This window comes from Gorilla gorilla, chromosome 21, assembly GCF_029281585.2.
Source record: "Gorilla gorilla gorilla isolate KB3781 chromosome 21, NHGRI_mGorGor1-v2.1_pri, whole genome shotgun sequence".
Classification (NCBI taxonomy): Eukaryota; Metazoa; Chordata; class Mammalia; order Primates; family Hominidae; genus Gorilla; species Gorilla gorilla.
Genome location: NC_073245.2, coordinates 33662042 through 33681575, shown reverse-complemented (window position 1 = coordinate 33681575; position 19534 = coordinate 33662042). Strand labels below are relative to the sequence as shown.

The following is a 19534-nucleotide window of genomic DNA, read 5'->3' as shown; positions in this document are numbered from 1 at the left end:
GCCCAGTTCAGTTGAAAGTAATGGACATGTAAAGCTCAAGAAGTGAGTCTGCATTTAATTTCAGTGCAAACTCATGGCATTGCATTTACAACTCAGCATCCATACTTCAACATTAGAATAGTGTAATAGTCACTGATCCCATTAGGAATCAGATGAGTATTGTAGAAATGGTGTGTATGTATGTGTATGCACACTCCTGCACAAACACGCTTGTAATCTTTGGAGTACAATGGAGTTTCTACAAACTCTTTGTGGACTCTCATATTAAGAAACTTTGTTCTGAAAACCTCACCAACCATTCCCTACTCCCTTTCCCTTCCCCTGAATGGAAAGTCTGAAAGCACCAGGCAATAAACTTCCTGGCCTTCCTCACCCCACGGGGCATAGGACCCAAGTCCAGGCAGTAACATCTAAGAAGGCAGCCAAGTCATTACAAAAAAAAAAGAAAAAAGAAAAAGAAAAGAAAAGAAAAGAAAAGCCTGTAGTGAAAAGACAGAGTCCTCGTAAAGAATCCTCTCTCTCTCACACACACACACACACACACACATGCACACACACACACACACTCTCTCCCACTCACTGTCCACACCCTCTTCTCACCCCCTGTGACCTCCTCCTGCTCCTACTCCTCACCTTTCTGGCTGTAGTGTGGGACAGAATGTCTCCAACTATGGTGTCTGCCTTTCACTTATGAGCCGTGTGCCCTACAACAAGAGCTCAATGAATGATGGAGAAGATGGAAGGAAACCACCTGGGCCCTTGCTAAGGACGCTGCACCAACTCTGTGAACACCACCCCCATGGCCTTTGGTGAATCACCAGTGTCTTCATGGGAGAGGCAGCCAGTGTTTCTCAGGACTCCTGCTATCTGCAGCCAGGATAACTTCTACAAATGATGGAGCTGACACACCACTAAGTGCCAGTCCCAGAGCCAGGGTGGCAAATGAAGCTTATTGTGCAATGTGAACAACATGTATCTGAAAATTACATGACCTGGCTTATAGTCCCCAAATTCCCTTCTACATATTTCCTCAAAATTACAAGGGGTTTATGTTACCTGCCTAGCCTTCCCCATCAGGTGGATCCAAAGAAATTTGGTAAGTGAAATATTTCACCAAGTCCAATACAAATGGAAGCTTTGGTTTTCATTTTACTAAGGAGTAAAGAGGGAAAAATAGTACTGGCTGAGTAAGAGATTTTCAAGAACAGGTAACTTTCCAGATGAAACACCATTTTTCCAAATAGGTCTCAGGTCTGAAAACATTTGGAGCATCCTACCCCTCGAATCCTGAGAAGAGAGACATTCAGTCTCCTAGACAAGAATTGCCTCATCCTCCAAACATTCACAGATCTAACACCCACTGTAGTTTAAAAGGCAGGATATTTGTGGTGTGGGTCCTGACTCCACCATCTCTTGGTTAGGGTTCCTGGAAACAGACTCAGATGGAGATTCACGGGCAAGAGGCTCACTGAGGCATGTGCTAGGGAGGCAGGGGCATGGGGTGGGGCAAAGGAAGAAGTCAGGCAGGGGTGCAGCTCAGCAGAGGCCAAAGTCAGGCCCATGGAGATCTACGCAATGGGGATGGCCTCAGAGTGGTAGCATATTAGGGCAAAAGAGTCAACATTTTGTACTCCCTTATAGACCTATTATTTAAAATAGGCAATTCCAGGAGGGACATGAACTTGGACAAAGCAGCTCCCTTTGACTCAGATCAAAGCTCACAGAAGGACTCAGCTGTGAGCCATCAGTGGCCACACTCCGGGTAGCTGAGAGAATGAAGTCTCACTGGTAAAGCAGAAACTGATAGATGGAACCCCTAATGAGAGAGCGAGGGATGTCATCTCTAGGAGACTCAGTTAACTTATCTGTACAATGGGAAGAATTATAACTATGACTACATATGGTCATTTAAGAAATAAATGAAATTTTGATCCTCTCATGAAGTTATTAGCTGGTTGCTTTGTAGTTTCTATTGCATAGTTGCTTTACAAAGTCTGTGGACTATGTATTTGTTTGTTTTTATGTTAGCTGGATCTTTCTTTTGTTTTCATGTGTAGTACTTCCTTAAGAATCTCTTGTAAGCCTGGTCTACTGGTAACAAATTTCCTTACTGATTGTTTGCCTGAGAAAGATTTTATTTCTCTTTGCTTATAAAGCTTAATTTAACAGGATATGAAATTATTGGTTGAATTTTCTTGTCTTTAAAAATGCTGAAAATAGGTTCCCATCACTTCTGACTTGTACAGTTTCCACTGAGAACTTTGCAGTTAGCCTGATGAGGTTTCCTTTGTACATTATCTGACATTTTTCTCTAGATGCTTTTAAGATTTTTTATTTAATTGACCTTGAAAAGCCTGGTGACTATACACATTGATGTTCATTTTGTATAGTATCTCGCAGGTGTTCTCAGTATTTTTTGTGTCTGGATGTCTATGACACTAGCAAGATTAGGGAAATTTTCTTGGATTACCTCAAATATGCTTTCCACATTGTTTATGTTTTCTCCTTCTCACTCAGGAATGCTAACAATTCAGAGGTTTGGTCATTTTATATAACATCATATTTCTCAAAGACTGTTCATTTCTTTTGTCTGACTGGGTTAGTTCAAAGTACTACTCTTCAAGCTCTGAAGTGATTTGTTTTGTTTGGTCTAGTCTAATAATAAAGCTTTCAATCGTATTTTGAAATTTCTTCAGTGGAGTTTATCAGTTCCACAAGCTCTGACTGATTTCTTTTAAAATGTGTATCTCTTTCTTCATCTCCTGGATTGCTTAAGAAATTTGTTTTTGTTGATTTTCAGCCTTGTCTTGGATCTCATTGAGCTTTCTTGCAATGTATGCTTTGGATTCTTTATCTGCCATTTTTGAGTTTTCATTTTGGTTAGGAACCATTCTGGAGAGATAGTACAATCTTTTGATGGTGTCACAACATTCAGATGTTTCATGGTTCCAGGATTCTTGTGCTGTTTTTTTCTCGTCTGGGCATATTGGCACTTCCAATTTTTGTAATTATTTTCATACAGACAGAATTTTTTTTCTTTCTTTCCCTACATCATTGTTTTTCTTTCCATTTCAACCCCTCTCTAGGGGGTGTGATTATAGGCTTTTTGGCTTTGCTTCTGTAACCCTATGCACTTTTGTCAGCATGTTCTATATTGGGCTATGCGGTTTGTCTACAGGCCAATAGATGGTGCTTGTCTGTAACAGCCAGCTGTGGCTAATGCAGATGGATATATACTTGATTCTTGTTTACTGGGAGAAGCTTTCTGTTGCCTCTGGCATTGGGCTGATCCTGAAGTGCACCATGGTGTAAGCTCCCTGCTTATCCCTGGACGAGGGGACCAAGAAGGGCAGGCATAACTACAGGTGCTCCAATAGCAGGTACAAGCACCAGCATTGAGTGGGAGTCCAGTGGGCATCAATTGAGCACCCAGACATGTGCCTAGGCATGGATGTGAGAAACCTCCTTGGACTCAGCTTCTCTGCAGGAGGTAGAACGCCTAAATTCCTAATCCAGGGGAGTGAGTGCTCCAGATGCCCTGATATCTGCCTTGGCATGGAGTGCAGCAGGTGCTGCTACACCACAATCTCTGCACAGGAATGTTGGGGCAGCTCAGGCTATTGTTCCAAGTGAGCAGCTGCTCTAAATATCTGGAGGTCTGCCTGGGCATGGAGCAGAGAGGGCCCTGCTTCACCACTGTCTCTGTACAGGAAGGGTAAGGCAGCAAAGGCTGCTGATTTAGGCACACAGGTGCTCTGAATGCCTGGAGATCTACTTGGATATGGAGTACAGAGGGCCCTGCTGCACCACAGTCTATACATAGTAAGGGTGGGGCTGCTTAGGCTGATGATCTGAGGGAGCAGTTGCTCTGAATGCCAAGAGATCAGCCCAAGTGTGGGGCAGAGAGGATCCAGCCGCTCCACGATCTCAGGGAATAAGTCTGGCGCATCCAGCACTCATACACAGAGACCAGTTCCAGGTACCAAGATGACCTTGACTGCAAGTGTCATCACCCAGGAGAAACCATGGCTGCAGCAGACCTCCTCTGGCTCTAGACTTGCAACAAGGGTGAGCACAATTCCAACACTACTCGTAGGGCATTTTTCGCAGTCACTGCTCAGTTCTAATACGGAGGCCCCTACCCCATTCTAGCACAAGCACTCCCATATGGCCCAAGACTAAAATGAGTTTGTGGGCAAGCTGCTGAGTCACCTAAGAATGACTGACTTATGAGCCCAGATTAAAAATAGCATATTGCCCTTAGTCCTAGGTCTAAGAAAATGGCAGCAGCTTTTTCCAGTGTCTTTCCCTCTCAGAGTGTCCAAGCATCTCCCCAAGTTAGCTCCAGGGCTTGGGAGAAACAAAGTGCTCTCCCTTGACCTGGTTCCATGGAATCCCCAGTGGAAGGGTACATCACAGAGGAAGACTCTCTGCCCCCTCACATTCTGGGACATCACTCACTTTTATGAGGAACACATTGTCTTAGGGGCTATTTGCCTGCATTCTCCTCCCCAGAATCTGAGGTGTCCTTCAGGATTCCAGTGGATTCCCACTCTCCTTTTTGAGTTAAAACTCACAAAGCTGATCACTAGGTACTATTGTGCTGTTTCCAAGTGCTTGAGGCACACCGAAAGCTTCTAATCTACCACTGGGGGGAAAAATGCACAATGTTTATCAGAATCCCTGACCTCTGTCCACTAAATGCCAGTAGCACATCCTCCCAAGTAGCAATGACCAAAAATGTCCTAGACATTACCAGTGTGCCCTGGGAAGCAAAATTGCCCCAGGTGAATAACTACTGACAGAGGCACCATGGCCTCCCTGTAGCAATGAATGTGCACAGGCACCACTCGGGATTGCCTTCTGAACTCACCACAGATTTCAGCCAGTACTTCTAGAGTTGGATGAAGGAAAGTATAAAATAGATCTAGAACTTCTTGTTATTAATACATGAGAAGGTAAGGATAGGCTCCAATAATAATGGAAACATGTCAAGAGAACAGAGGAAGCTGCTTAAGGGAGCTCTCAGTAGCCAACTGTGAGATAATCTACACATTGCAATAATAGTGGTAACAGATTATAACTTCTTGAATAAAATAAAAAACCATGAGTTAGATCTGTCGAGAGACAGAAGCTAGGTAGGTAGGTATGTAGATAAACAGACAGAAGAGAAAAGCAAGTTTTCCTTACAGTGGAATGAATGCCATTAATACAGAAGAAATGATGAAGTTAGAAAAAAATAGTCACAATAATCATAATAACAACTGATTCAGGAAAGAATTATCATTATATGCTAATGGTAGAAAGTAAAAGTTTAATAAGAAGTAGAACATAAACCTATTTTCTAAGTATTGCTCTGTGAAATTCTTATTAATTACACAAACAAAAAAAGTAACTTAAGAGTGGAGAAACCTGGAAGATGCTATCTATATCTAGAGATTAATGTTAACACGTATCAGCAATTAGACAATGGTATCCTGGCCTCCTGGAATGATGATATACTGAGGGACATAATATCACTTCTATAATTTTCATCTGAAAAAAATGCATCACCTGAATCTAATCCATTGACGACCCCAACAGAAAACATTCTTCAAAGTAGCCAGTTATCTTCAAAAATGACAGGATAACAAAGACAAGAAAGAATGAAGAGCTTTTCCAGATTAAAGGAGACTGAGGAAGCTTTGCAAACACAGTTGATAAACTGTCTGAACAATAGACTAGATAAAAGGATATATCCACACAAGCATCATGATTTTGCTCTTTGCACTGAGGTTGTGTTAGAGAATGTCCTTGTCCTTAGGACACACACATGAAAGTATCTGAGGACAAAAGAGGTCATGTCTGCAATTTGCACTCAAATGACTCAGAAAAACCTATAATAGCTTGTACATATAGAAAGAGAAGGAAAAAGCACGAGACAAAATGTTAAGAGTGGGAGAATCTGAGTGTATACAGGAGCTCTTTATATTACTCTTCCCACTTTTTGTAAGTTTGAAATCACTACAAAATAAAAGGTGCAAAAAATAAAAACTCAAAATACAACAAAGTTCTGCATCGGGATCACCTGAGATACACAGGCCAGTGTTGTCAGCTAGTTGGGAAGTCATGGAAACACCTCCTAACTTCTCAGCCTAGCATACATGTGTAGGGGAAATGGCCAAGCCATCGCATGATGAAGCTGCAGGCTGGCTGGTTACTAAGAACACGTTTCACCAGCATCCACACTCTGTACTGTTCCTTAGAGCAGAGAGAGAGTGTGAGGCAGAAGGGACTGGGGCACTGGAGAGGATGCAGGGACAGAGGCTGAGGAGGAAGCGCCCTCCACTTCCCCCAGATGTTGTCACCTCACAAGAGATGGCCACTTTCCCCACCTCATCCTACCTGTACCTCCCTTTGCAGTGCAGGGGGGTCACTGTTGTTTCCCAGACCCCTTCTTCTATTTCATCTTGAGTTTTCATCATAAAACACCATCCTGCATATTGCACACCTTCACAATTATTTGGCTATGATTCTGATACCATGTGAACCACACTGGGTGGGAGTAGAAGTGAATTCTCTATCAGGAAGAACTCAACAATTAATATATAACAAAATATAGGCCAAAAAAGGCTCTACCAGGCCATACCTTTTGAGCAGCCTGTTTTTATAGAGAATAAACATGGGCCTTTGGAAAGGAGCTTTCCTCATATGGAGGATCCCTTCTAGGGAGCCAGCACTTCCAAGATACCCCAGGTGGAACTCAGGAGACTGAAAAAAATCACCCTTGTTAGCAAAAGTTTAGACAGCCACTGCCAGCATGAAAGCCACAGGCTCCCTGGAAGCGTGTGCCATGTCACAGAACAGAGAAGAGGGGTTTTCCTAGATTCAAGGGGGTGTGCCAGGATTGACGGACAGCTGTCTCCCTTGCTGGAACAAAACTATACATGCATGCCCCCTCTGCCATGTGGCTAGCAGCAACTCTCTCCAGAAAATGCAGCATAAACCCCCATTGCCTTTGTGCATGGTCATGGGTCTTGCTTGGGCCTTAACAGATGTGACAAGGACAGAGACCTTAACCCTGTAGATGCGAGAGGTGGGTCCTCCTGCTCCCCTCCTCACCATCATGAAGAAAACCTGATCCAAGCAGACACTGCCCCTTAGCATGGGCCCCGGGATGAAGACACAAGGCAAGCCAGACCAGATCTGCTAAGCCCCAGCCCATCTGCAGCCTCCAGAGCGTGACAGGAACAGTTTCTTGCTTTTAGTCCCTAAGGTGTTAAGGGTTTTTCCTATGGAAAAGAAACTGACTCATACATGGTTTATTCCATTTTCTGCTGTACGCCTTCTCCACTCTTTTCCCAAATGAACTCTTTACTGCCTCCATGACAACCTACATCCCATAAGTAATTGAGCTGCTGGTTGTAAAGAAACAGAAGCTTTAAAAGTTTCCTTTTGGCAAATCCTAAAAGCAGCCCATATATCAGAGATCCAGGACAGCACTTAACTCTTCCCAGATACAAATAAGCAATCCAGGAGGTCTGTGGGGCACAGCATGCTGGTCCTCCGCACTGCCCAGGTCCTGGCTCCAGACTGTAAGTCAAGACAGCACCTCAGTGAGAAAAGGAGAGGATCCCAGTTCACCGTGTCGAACAGCACCCTGACCCTAAAGTGACATGCTGAAGAGAGGCAAAGGAGAATGCAAACCACCACTGAATGGCTGTTCCTTTAGAGAGCAAAACAATAATCACAGAGGCTGGAATCCACTTTTAGCTTTTATAATCTGATGCACACGACAAACAACACAAGTAGGACTGGGGACTCCCAGGTTGGCTGCCCTATTTCTTTTTGATTATTTCTCAGATATTTAGAACTTTCTCTCTCTTTTTTTATACTTGTTTGTTACATATGTATACATGTGCCATGCAGGTTTGCTGCACCCATTAACTCATCGTTTACATTAGGTATTTCTCCTAATGCTATCCCTCCCCCATACCCCCGCCCCAGGACAGGACCCAGTGTGTGATGTTCCCCACCCTGTGTCCTAGTGTTCTCATTGTTCAGTTGGCTCTCTGTTGGTCTGTTTTCGGTGTATAGGAATTCTTGTGATTTTTGCACATGGATTTTGTATCCTGAGACTTTGCTGAAGTTGCTTCTCACCTTAAGGAGATTTTGGGCTGAGTCGATGGGGTTTTCTAAATATACAATCATGCCGTCTGCAAACAGGGACAATTTGACTTCCTCTTTTCCTAATTGAATACCCTTTCTTTCTTTCTCTTGCCTGATTGCCCTAGCCAGAACTTCCAACACTATGTTGAATAGGAGTGGTGAGAGAGGGCATACTTGTCTTGTGCCAGTTTTCAAAGGGAATGCTTCCAGTTTTTGCCCATTCAGTATGATATTGGCTGTGGGTTTGTCATAAATAGCTCTTATTATTTTGAGATACGTTGCATCAATACTTACTTTATTGAGACTTTTTAGCATGAAGGGTTGTTGAATTTTGTTGAAGGCCTTTTCTGCATCTATTGAGATAATCATGTGATTTTTGTCTTTTGGTCTGATTATGTGTTGGATTACGTTTATTGATTTGTGTATGTTGAACCAGACTTGCATCCCAGGGATGAAGCCGACTTGATCTTGGTGGATAAGCTTTTCGATGTGCTGCTGCATTCAGTTTGCCAGTATTTTATTGAGGAGTTTTGCAGCGATGTTCATCAGGGATATTGGTCTAAAATTCTCTTTTTGTGTGTGTGTCTCTACCAGGCTTTCGTATCAGTATGATCCTGACCTCATAAAATGAGTTAAGGAGGATTCCCTCTTTTTCTGTTGTTTGGAATAGTTTCAGAAGGAATGGTACCAGCTCCTCTTTGTACAGCTGGTAGAATTCGGCTGTGAATCTGTCTGGTCCTGGACTTTTTTTGGTTGGTAGGCTATCAATTATTGCCTCAATTTCAGATCCTGTTATTGGTCTATTCAGCAGTTCGACTTCTTCCTGGTTTAGTCCTGGGAGGGTGTATGTGTCGAGGAATTTATCCATTTCTTCTAGATTTTCTAGTTTATTTGTGTGGAGCTGTTTACAGTATTCTCTGATGGCAGTTTGTATTTCTATGGGATCGGTGGTGATATCCCCTTTATAATTTTTTATTGTGTCTATTGATTCTTCTGTCTTTCCTTCTTTATTATTCTTGCTAGTGGTCTATTAATTTTGTTGATCTTTTCAAAAAAAAACCAGCTCCTGGATTCATTGATTTTTTGAAGGGTTTTTTGTGTCTCTGTCTCCTTCAGTTCTGCTCTGATCTTAATTACTTCTTGCCTTCTAGCTTTGGAATTCTAGCTTTTGAATTTGTTTGCTCTTGCTTCTCTAGTTCTTTTAATTGTGATGTTAGTGTGTGGATTTCAGATCTTTCCTGCTTTCTCTTGTGAGCATTTAGTGCTATAAATTTCTCTCTACACACTGCTTTAAATGTGTCCCAGAGATTCTGGTACGTTGTGTCTTTGTTCTCATTGGTTTCAAAGAACATCTTTATTTCTGCCTTCATTTTATTATTTACCCAGTAGTCATTTAGGAGCAGGTTGTTCAGTTTCCATGTAGTTGTGTGTGGGGAAAAGAAAGAGAGATCAGACTGTTATTGTGTCTATGTGGAAAGAAGTAGACATAAGAGACTCCATTTTGTTCTGTACTAAAAAAAATTCTTCTGCCTTGAGATGTTATTAATCTGTAACCCTACCTCCAACTCTGTGCTCCCAGATACATGTGCTGTGTTGACTCAAGGTTTAATGGATTTAGGGCTATGCAGGATGTGCTTTGTTAAACAGATGCTTGAAGGCAGCATGCTTGTTAAAAGTCATCACCACTCCCTAATCTCAAGTACCCAGGGACACAAAACATTGCGGAAGGCCGCAGGGACCTCTGCCTAGGAAAGCCAGGTATTGTCCAAGGTTTCTCCCCATGTGATAGTCTGAAATATGGCCTCGTGGGAAGGGAAAGACCTGACCGTCCCCCAGCCCCACACCCATAAAGGGTCTGTGCCGAGGAGGATTAGTGAAAGAGGAAGGCCTCTTTGCAGTTGAGATAAGAGGAAGGCATCTGTCTCCTGCTGGTCCCTAGGCAATGGAATATCTACCTGTAAAACCCAATCGGATGTTCCATCTACTGAGATAGGAGAAAACCGCCTTAAGGCTGGAGGTGACACATGCTGGCCGCAATACTGCTCTTTAATGCACCAGATATGTTTGTGTATGTGCACATCAAAGCACAGCACATTTTCTAACCTTGTTTATGACACAGAGACATTTGTTCACGTTTTCCTGCTGACCCTCTCCTGACTATTACCCTATTGTCCTGCCACATCCCCCACTCCGAGATGGTAGAGATAATGATCAATAAATACTGAGGGAACGGAGAGACCTGTGCCAGCTCAGGTCCTCCCTATGCTGAGCACCAGTCCCCTGGGCCCACTTTTCTTTCTCTATACTTTGTCTCCGTGTCTCTTTCTTTTCTCAGTCTTTCATTCCACCTGATGAGAAATGTCCACAGGTGTGGAGGGGATGGCCGCCCCTTCATCTGGTGCCCAACATGGGTGCTTTTCTCTAGGGTGAAGGTATGCTTGAGCGTGGTCATTGAGGATAAGTCGACGAGAGATTCCCAAGTACGTCTACAGTCAGCCTTGCAGTAAGCTTGTATGCTCGGAAGAAGCCAGGGTAGCAATGGGGCGAACTAAAAGTAAATATGCCTCTTAGCTCAGCTCTATTAAAATTCTTTTAAAAAGAGGGGGAGTTAGAGTCTCTACAAAAAATCTAATCATGCTATTTTGAATAATAGAACAATTCTGCCCATGGTTTCTAGAACAAGGTACTTTAGATCTAAAAGACTGGGAAAAAATTAGCAAAGAATTACAACAAGCAAGTAGGGAGGGTAAAATCATTCCACTTACAATATGGAATGATTGGGCCGTTATTAAAGTAGCTTTAGAACCGTTTCAAACAGAATTACTAAGAAGAGACATCAAAGGTAGGAGTTTCTAGATAAACTGACCTAACAATATTGTTGCTAAAGGCAGGAGAAATCCTTAGACATCAAAGGTAAGGAATGAAGAACTTGATCAGATGCTGAAGGTGATCAGATACCAAGGGTTGGGGGATTCTTTCTAAACTGACTTAGCAGGATTCTTTCCTAAAACTGGGCCATGCAGCCCTCGCAAGAACAGGAGGCCCAGGGCTGGGGACTAGGGATGAGGACTGGGGAGAAGAAGGCTCAGAGGAGCTTAACTAAGGTTTGGTCAAGGTGAGTCTTGTCGCTGGATCCAGCTCCTCTGTGACAGGAGGAGAGGGCAGGCAGGGCCACAGGAGGGAGCGGGGCTGTCCTGATGGCCTCTGGCCAGCTCCAGCACTCAGTGATTGAATTGAACAGGATTCCAAGCAGGAAGAGGAACCATTCTCCAGAGTCACTGCACTTTGCTAAAGGAATTGATATTTAAGGTTACACAAACAGTGACAGGGAAGTCCCAGCAGTGACCCAAACAGGATAAGAAAGTCTGACCACCCAGAGATGTCGAGGAGATGACTCACCTCCTCAGAGTCATCTGTTTGCCTCACGGCCAGGCCTCTGCAGGCTGCAGCCCAGGGAGTCAGATGGATCCCTGGCTGCAGCATCCAGCAGCCCGAGTTCCGGAGGCTGCCCCTACTCCCCTCCATTCATATGTGGTTCTTCAGTCAGTGAATCTGCACTGACAAATGCTCTTTTTGCAAAATAAATGTTAACTTGCACTCCAGAACCACAAATACCGTTCACATGCTAGTCCCTGAGAGAAAGGATTCTCTTTCTCCCCATGGAGTGCAAAACAATCAGACCTGACACTGGGCTCTGCCCTCTCTCGCCTTTCCTAGCCAGGGCTACCAGCAGGCTTCCCCATGAGTATCACAGTTTCCTAATGACGTGGAAGAGCCAAATGTGTTACCAACGTGGGCCCATAGTTTAGAAGCATCCACATGTCCTAGCAGAGCCAAATGTGTTACCAACACTGGCTCATAGTTTAGAAGAATCCACATGTCCACCATGTGTGAGGAGAGGGAGAAAAGAAGGAGGGATGGAGTGAAAGAGATGAGCTTGACCCCAGAGAATTCCAGGCACTCCATAAGGGAGACTCCTGGGCTTCCCATTTGAGAAGTCAGCAAATCCTGTGGCTGCTCCGTCCCAGCTCCTACCATAGACCAAACTGTTAGTTGCTCAAAACCCAGATGTGCAGAATCTCAACTCTTGGCCAGCTTGTCCTCACCACTTGAAGCTTTATGTGATGCTTTCTGAGCTTGGCCATTTGTTTATTATAGTATTGTTTAGTGTTCACTTATTATTGGTCATTTATTGCAGAGAACTTCTGCCTGTCACCTAATTTCTCATCCTACTAATTCAGATAATCGGATCAGTAGTCACCCATGCAGCCTAGGGGAACACAGCTTTCTCTTTTGCCACCTGGCAGAAGGAAAACATGCCCCCTCCTGGGCAGCTGGACTCCTCCAGGTTATATGGGTGCTGGAGGCCCCAAGCTTGTTCCTCGGTCCATGGTTGCTATCTGGCCCCCTCCTAGTGTGTCCTTAAAACTGTGGACTATAGAAATCAGGGAACAAAGTGTTCTGTCATTTTTTTTGAGATAGGGGTTTCACTGTGTTACACAGGCTGAAATTGAACTTCTGGACTCAAGGAATCTTCCTGACTCACTCTCCTAATTAGCTAGGATTACATGTGCACCATCACACCTGGCTACTCCATCATTTTCAAACATGTTTATACACCGCTGCTGAAGTCCTCTCATCTCTGCTGGTCTGAAATCCCAGACACTATGCTTTAGAAAGCAGCCTCTTTCTCCAGAAGCATGACAGACACAACATTTGCCTAAGGTCATCAAATATCTGGAGCAGCTGGCCAGCTACCTCAACCTGCCACTTCCTATAACTCCATACTGGACATCGCACTTGTACCTCCTCCTAAGAGCAACCTACATTGGTATCTTTCCTACTGGGATTAGAGAGGTTGCTGCATCAGGACAGCTGACCCTCCCTGAAGTGCATGCCAGCGTCCTGACAGAAGATGACCACTGGTGGTGTCATCACATATGGGGCACAGGTCAGCACTCTGGCCTCCCTCCCTCACACTCCACCCACCAGCACATTCTCGCTATTTGGGTTACCTGCATCTCCTTTCCAATGATTAAAACAAAACAAAACAAAACAAACAAACAAACAAAAAAACAAGAGGATTGCTTGACCTTCAGTTTACCCTCTCCACACCATGTCTTCCTGAGTCTGGACTCCCAGCTGTCCCAGGAAGGTGGGAGCCACAGAGGAGAACTAACTCCTACCCTTTGGAGATGACCATTCTGCTCACAAACACCTAGTAACACCTAGTAAGGGACTTCCCTCTCTTTCCCTTCTCTAGGAATCTCTCCCCATTTCCTGTCTAACTAGGAGGCATATGTACAGCTCTGTTTGAAGACCTTCCCTCCTTCACCCAGCAGTAAACACCATCGGGACACCTGCTGTATCTGCCAGGCTGCATGGCTATTCTAGGGGTGCTGGATTCACAGTGGGGTGAGATGGTCACCAGGCCTCAGGTAACAAGGTTCCCTGTCCTAATACTGAACATGAGCACCCATGAGTAATACGGTTCCAACTGCCAGGTTCCTGCTGATCCATCCCCAGACATGTCCGAGCCCAGGATGACTCTTGGCCAGCTTGTCCTCATCACTTGCACCTTTATGTGATGCTTTCTGCGCTTGGTCATTTGTTTATTATAGTATTGTTTAGTGTTCTAAACAGGTCTGGGCTGACACCGGCCAACCCTCACCTCCACCACTCCCAAGACAGTCCTCTGGGTGTCCTGCTAAGGCCCAGGGTTTCCTGGAGTTTCTGGCCAAGCCTGCCACCTCCCCATAAGGGCATTTGCCACAGGGTCACCTTCAGACATGGAGGGTGGGGTTGAGAGAACAACGAGAGCAGCTGTCTGGTCAGAGCCTCCTTCCAACCCTCCCCACTCCTGGAGTCACATTCCAGCCCAGGCCCGCAGCATCCCAAGCTGGGGGCTTTGTCAGCCCACAGGACACCCAACTGACCACATCCTCTCAGTCTGTGGAGAAGGAGAACTCACAATCCTGGCAATGAAGCAACTTGGGTGCCGCTGGAAAGCCACACTGAGCAAAGGATGAAGACACATCAGGGCTCGCTCTGCAGGACTCCATTCCTGGGAAGCTCAAGGACAGGCGACAAAGGAGTCTACAGGGCCGGATGGGGGCTGCCAGGGTGGGGCGGGCATGAGGGTGGCTGGAGAGGCAGGAGGATACCATCTGGGGCAAGGCAGATGTCACAGGTCTGGACAAAGTGGTAACACAAGTGTATGCATTTATGAAATCCCCCAGATTGGGCACATACTATTAGGCATTTTATTGTATGTAAATTCTACCTCATTTAAGGCAATTTTTAAAATGCCACGTGAGTCTTCCAAGGAGTGCACAGAGGAAAGGAGCCCGAAGCATGGCTGCCTAGGAGAGAAGCAAGAGAGGCCTGTGGGTTCCCACATTCATCCCGTGGCTGCTGCTCCCTCTCCTGACACCCCCACTGCCTGCCAGGGGTCTCCGTGCACCTTCCACCGGGCCTCACCCACAGTTACCGTGAGACTCCAGGTCGTTTCCTCCCCTGCTCAATTCCCCTCCAGGAGCTTCCTCTTCCTGGAGTAGGCATGCCCCAACCCCACCTCAGGGCCTTTGCCCTGGCTGTTCCCTGCTGCCTGGGGCTTCTCAACCTCTCCAGTCTCATAGAGACCTCCCTGACCAGGGTCCAGTGGTCTCTCTCTAGCCCCCGTTCTATTTCACTTCCAATGGAGTGAGTATAACTCCCTGATCCTAATTGTTGATCATAACCTACCATCCTCTACACACACTGTGTAGGAATTTACTGTGCAGTTCCACAGCCACCAGCCACATGTGCCACAGGACACTTGAAATGGGGCCAGTCCAAAATGATTCCTGGGCTAAGTGTAAAAAATACACAGGGAATTTCAAAGATTTACAAAACCAAAAAAAACCACATAAACGATCTCATTAATAATTGTTCCCATTAGCTGAAATCACACTGTGGCTATATAAGGTTAAATAAATATTTTAAACATTACTTTCACCCATTTATTCTCATCTTTTAAAATGCATCTACTAGAAATTTTCAATTGCTCATGGGTTCGTGTCACATCTCTGTGGGCAGCAGCTCTGCAATGTCACCTCTATGGCTCATCATCCAGGTTCCGTGTTCAAGCCCTAGACCTCCTGGCACAGGGAGTAGCTGGTGATAGGTTTGTTTATTGAATAATGAGTTATGAAAACAGAAGCCAGTGACCTTTTCCAAAAAGGTTAATTCCTTTAAATTTGGCAAAGAAATTCTCCATATTAGCGTGTGGACAGAGTCTTCTGGAACCTTCTGAAATAACCTCTCTGCTCCAGAGATTCAGAGACCGTGACCAAGTGCTCCTGGATCCCCTGATATCTGAAGACCCCGGGAGGCCAAACCCTGTATTTTTCCCTTTTCTGAGCAAACAGGAGGTCACATTGCTTTCACAGTCAAAGGACCAGTGTCACCTCTGTGGAGACCTGGGTGACTCAAGCTTGGGAGCACTGGGGAAGAGAGGCATGGCTCGGGGAGGCTGCAGTGAGGACAGGAGTGGGGAGGAGGGGGAGATGGAGGAGGAAGCCTGGGAGGGGCAGGGAGAACTTAGGCAGGGAGGGAGCTTGTGTTGGCAGGGGAGTGAAAAGAGAGATGGAGAAAGAGGGGATGGGCAGAATGAGGAGGAGCAGTCAGTGGCAGGGCATGGAGGTGGGTGGGGCTGGGCTGCCAAAGCAGGATAAATGCACACCTGCCTGCTGGTCTGGGATCCCCACCTCAGGCTCTCACCCTCTTCTCCTGCAGCTCCAGCTCTCTGCTCTGCCTCTGAGGAGACCATGGCCCGGCATCTGTGTACCCTGCTACTCCTGATGGCTACCCTGGCTGGGGCCCTGGCCTCGAGCTCCGAGGAGGAGGATAGGATAATCTCGGGTGGCATCTATGATGCAGACCTCAATGATGAGTGGGTACAGCGTGCCCTTCACTTTGCCATCAGCGAGTATAACAAGGCCACCGAAGATGAGTACTACAGACGCCCGCTGCAGGTGCTGCGAGCCAGGGAGCAGGTGGGTGCTGCCTCCACCCGAGGGGTCCTGAGTCCCAGCCTGGTTTGTCGCCCGACCCCCAAGAGCATTCCCAGCAAATCAACACTGACACATTCATGATCTAATGCTCAGATTCATTCAGCTTTCCCTGACTCTCCGCTGATGGCCTTCATGCCTAAGCATGCTCCCGGGCCATGCACTGCAGCCACTGTCTGTCCTCTCAGCTTCCTTTAACCTGCAGCAGCCACTGTGTCTGTACCGTGACCGTGGCATTTCCCAGGGTCCAGCAGGTGTGGATGGAGACTGTGCTGACTCTGGGTGGGCTTGATGCTGCTCAGGATGAGATCCAGGCCATGAGGCTCATACTCCTCCCTGAGTCCTCTCTGCAGGGGCCACACAGGAACCTGGCTCCCTGTTCTGCAGAGCCCTGCTTCCCTCCCCAAGTCATGCCCTTGGGCACAACCCCTTAGGGCTAGTGGCCTTCACCCTCAGGCAGGCTGACCAACTCCTACAGCCCAGGGTGGCTGAGTCCCTGCTGGGGTGGAGCACGCCTGACCCTGCCTCTGCCAGCTGATGCAGAGTTAGACCTCAGCCAGATGAGGACAGCAGTCACCCAGCAGAGCGGAGGAGGGGGTCAGGTTGGGAGGTAGCGTCAGCAGCGCTACTGGGCCCAGCTTGACCTGCATCCCATGGCAGAGCAGCAAATAGTGACACAGCATTTAGAGCTCCTCCCCCTTCTCCTGGAAATTCAAACGAATCCCCACCAGCCCTGTTTCTCCTCCTGCAGCTGTCAGCTGGGGCCCTCACCCTGCATATGAGGCATACTCCCTGGTGCCATGGTCCCCGCTGGCTTGCATCTCGCTCTCGAGCATGACAGTAACTTGGAGTGAAGCACAGGGCATTGCAGGCCATCAGGCCCGGAAGCCTATTTTAGACATGGGTAAACTGACACTCGAGGGATCTCAGCAGTTCCTCCTGGTTCCAAAGAGTCCCTCATCCCAGGTTTCTCCACAGCTCTGCCACGTTGTGTCTGGGAGAGGCCCTGTGCAGGGAAAGGGTTCAATTCTAATCTGCAACTGTAAGACACGCAGGTGTGCTGCTGACTTGAGAAACGTATCTTGAATCTCACACTTGAAATGGTGGCATCCGGGTGGCCCCATTGACCCAAAATATCTATGTGTGTGAAGCATCTCATTTCCTACTCTAAGTGAAGTAATAAATCTAGGTTGAATGGAGGGAATGAGATTTTCGTGAGTTAGCTGAAATTTTGTCATCAGACAGCCTTCCTAGAAAAGAGTTAGTGTTCCCTCGCCCCTGAGCCACAGGTAACAGAATTCAATGAATCCTTTTACCCAGCACAGAGAAAGCAATGTTTAAGAGCGGGCATGAGGCCCAGCACCCTGCCAGCTGACAGGAAGAGGGGGCTTGTGTGCCTAGTGTTGACATGTGGGCAGCTCACGAAGCCCCCAAGCAAGTCCAGTGACTCAGCCACAGTGAAGTGCCTGTGAGTGCATGAACTGATGGGGGCGCTGTCCGTGCGTCCTGTTTTCTCCTGTGTGCAGACCGTGGCCGGGACGAATTACTTCTTCGACGTAGAGGTGGGCCGAACCATATGTACCAAGTCCCAGCCCAACTTGGACACCTGTGCCTTCCATGAACAGCCAGAACTGCAGAAGGTACGTTCCTGATGCGGGTCCCGGGCCAGTCATGCACTGCAGAGGGGTGCGTATGTGTCCGCCTCTGCACTACACATGTTTGGAGGGTGTGTGTGTGCAGGTGGGTATGTGGGGAGTCCTGTATGCATGGATGTGTACATGTTCATGTACTTGTGGGGGGTGTGCATGTAGGTGGGCAAGTGGAAAGGTGCACGTGTGTACACACATGTGCCAGTGTGTGCAGGGAGCTGTATGGGAGCATGTGTGCCTGTGTGGGTGTGTGGCGGGAGTATGGGGGTTTGTACATAGATCCATGGGGATGAGGGGTCCAAGTGAGTTTACGTAGTTGTCCATGTATGTCCCTCCATGGTGAGGGAGGGGGGTGATGTGTTTGTTTTGCTAGGAAGGAAGGCTTTAGCTTGGGAATGGTTACTAGAAGGTCAACTGCCTGCTTTGGGGTGTTGCCTGTTGGACAGGAAGAATCAGCTGTGGGGCTGTGTGCTGGGCAGGGAGAAGGGGATCTGTCTAATCCCAGCCTCAGGCACCTGCATGCAGCCACAGCCACAGTGATCAGATTAGTGGGACCTAGAGGTCTGTTAGCTGGGAAGCCCTGGACCTGCCCAGCTCACCCAACACCAGCCTCTCCAAGGACCTGCTGGTTCTTGTGAGGTCTCCACTCAGGGGAGAGCTGCAGTCCCCTTGTTGCCCTTGCCCCATGCCCCAGCTCTTTGAGGGGGAGTTGCCCTGCCCTGGGTTCTTCCCTCTGGCCCCGCTTAGTGCTGGCCTGGGTGCTGGAGGTGGAAGGAGCTGGGGGAAGTGAGCCGCCTCCGCATGTCCTGCACCCTTGGGCTCCCGAGGCCTTGCCCAGGCTGCTCCTCACAGGGCAGTGCTGGGACAGGACACTGCAGGCTGGGGTGGGGGCCCAATGCCACCTGGTGACTTGGAGCCTTGGGAGGGGTAATGGAACAGTCACTATTCATTCTAGTTCAGCACTCTGGGACTCAGCAGGGGTGGGTGAGGGCCCAGTGTCTCACCTCCATCATCCTCACCCAGGCTCTGACATCTCATGCCTGGGCATCTTCCCCTTTAACTGTAACCCACACTGATTGGCCCTCTCTCTTCCCTTTCACAGAAACAGTTGTGCTCTTTTGAGATCTACGAAGTTCCCTGGGAGGACAGAAGGTCCTTGGTGAATTCCAGGTGTCAAGAAGCCTAGGGGTCTGTGCCAGGCCAGTCACACCGACCACCACCCACTCCCACCCCCTGTAGTGCTCCCACCCCTGGACTGGTGGCCCCCACCCTGCGGGAGGCCTCCCCATGTGCCTGCGCCAAGAGACAGACAGAGAAGGCTGCAGGAGGCCTTTGTTGCTCAGCAGGGGGCTCTGCCCTCCCTCCTTCCTTCTTGCTTCTCATAGCCCTGGTACATGGTACACACACCCCCACCTCCTGCAATTAAACAGTAGCATCACCTCCCTCTGAGTTCTTGGCTGTCTGGGGATGTGCACACAGGCAGGGTTTCTGCAGTTCCTTTATGAAGCCTCCTTGTCCTGCTGGTGTGGAGATCAGAGGAGTACCTGGGAGCTGATGCGGCCACAGCAAGGCCAGCAGGGGAGCTGCTGCCACTTTTGGAGACCTGAGCTTTAGAACAGGGAGAGAGCAGCCACGCACTGGGAACCCAGGCCTTCAGCTGCAGCAGCCCCTGGTGAGGGGGTCAGG

General features: G+C 47.4%; 1 protein-coding gene across 1 annotated transcript; it reads left to right on the top strand.

The window, feature by feature from the left end:
* Positions 1 to 15889: 15889 nt before the first annotated feature.
* On the top strand, positions 15890 to 19288 carry LOC115931737 (cystatin-S). The gene is made up of 3 exons (XM_031005019.2): positions 15890 to 16184; positions 17726 to 17839; positions 18951 to 19288. The coding sequence occupies exons 1-3, from the start codon at positions 15957 to 15959 to the stop codon at positions 19032 to 19034; spliced, it is 426 nt and encodes a 141-aa protein (XP_030860879.1). The 5' UTR covers positions 15890 to 15956; the 3' UTR covers positions 19035 to 19288.
* The last annotated feature ends 246 nt before the right edge of the window (positions 19289 to 19534 follow it).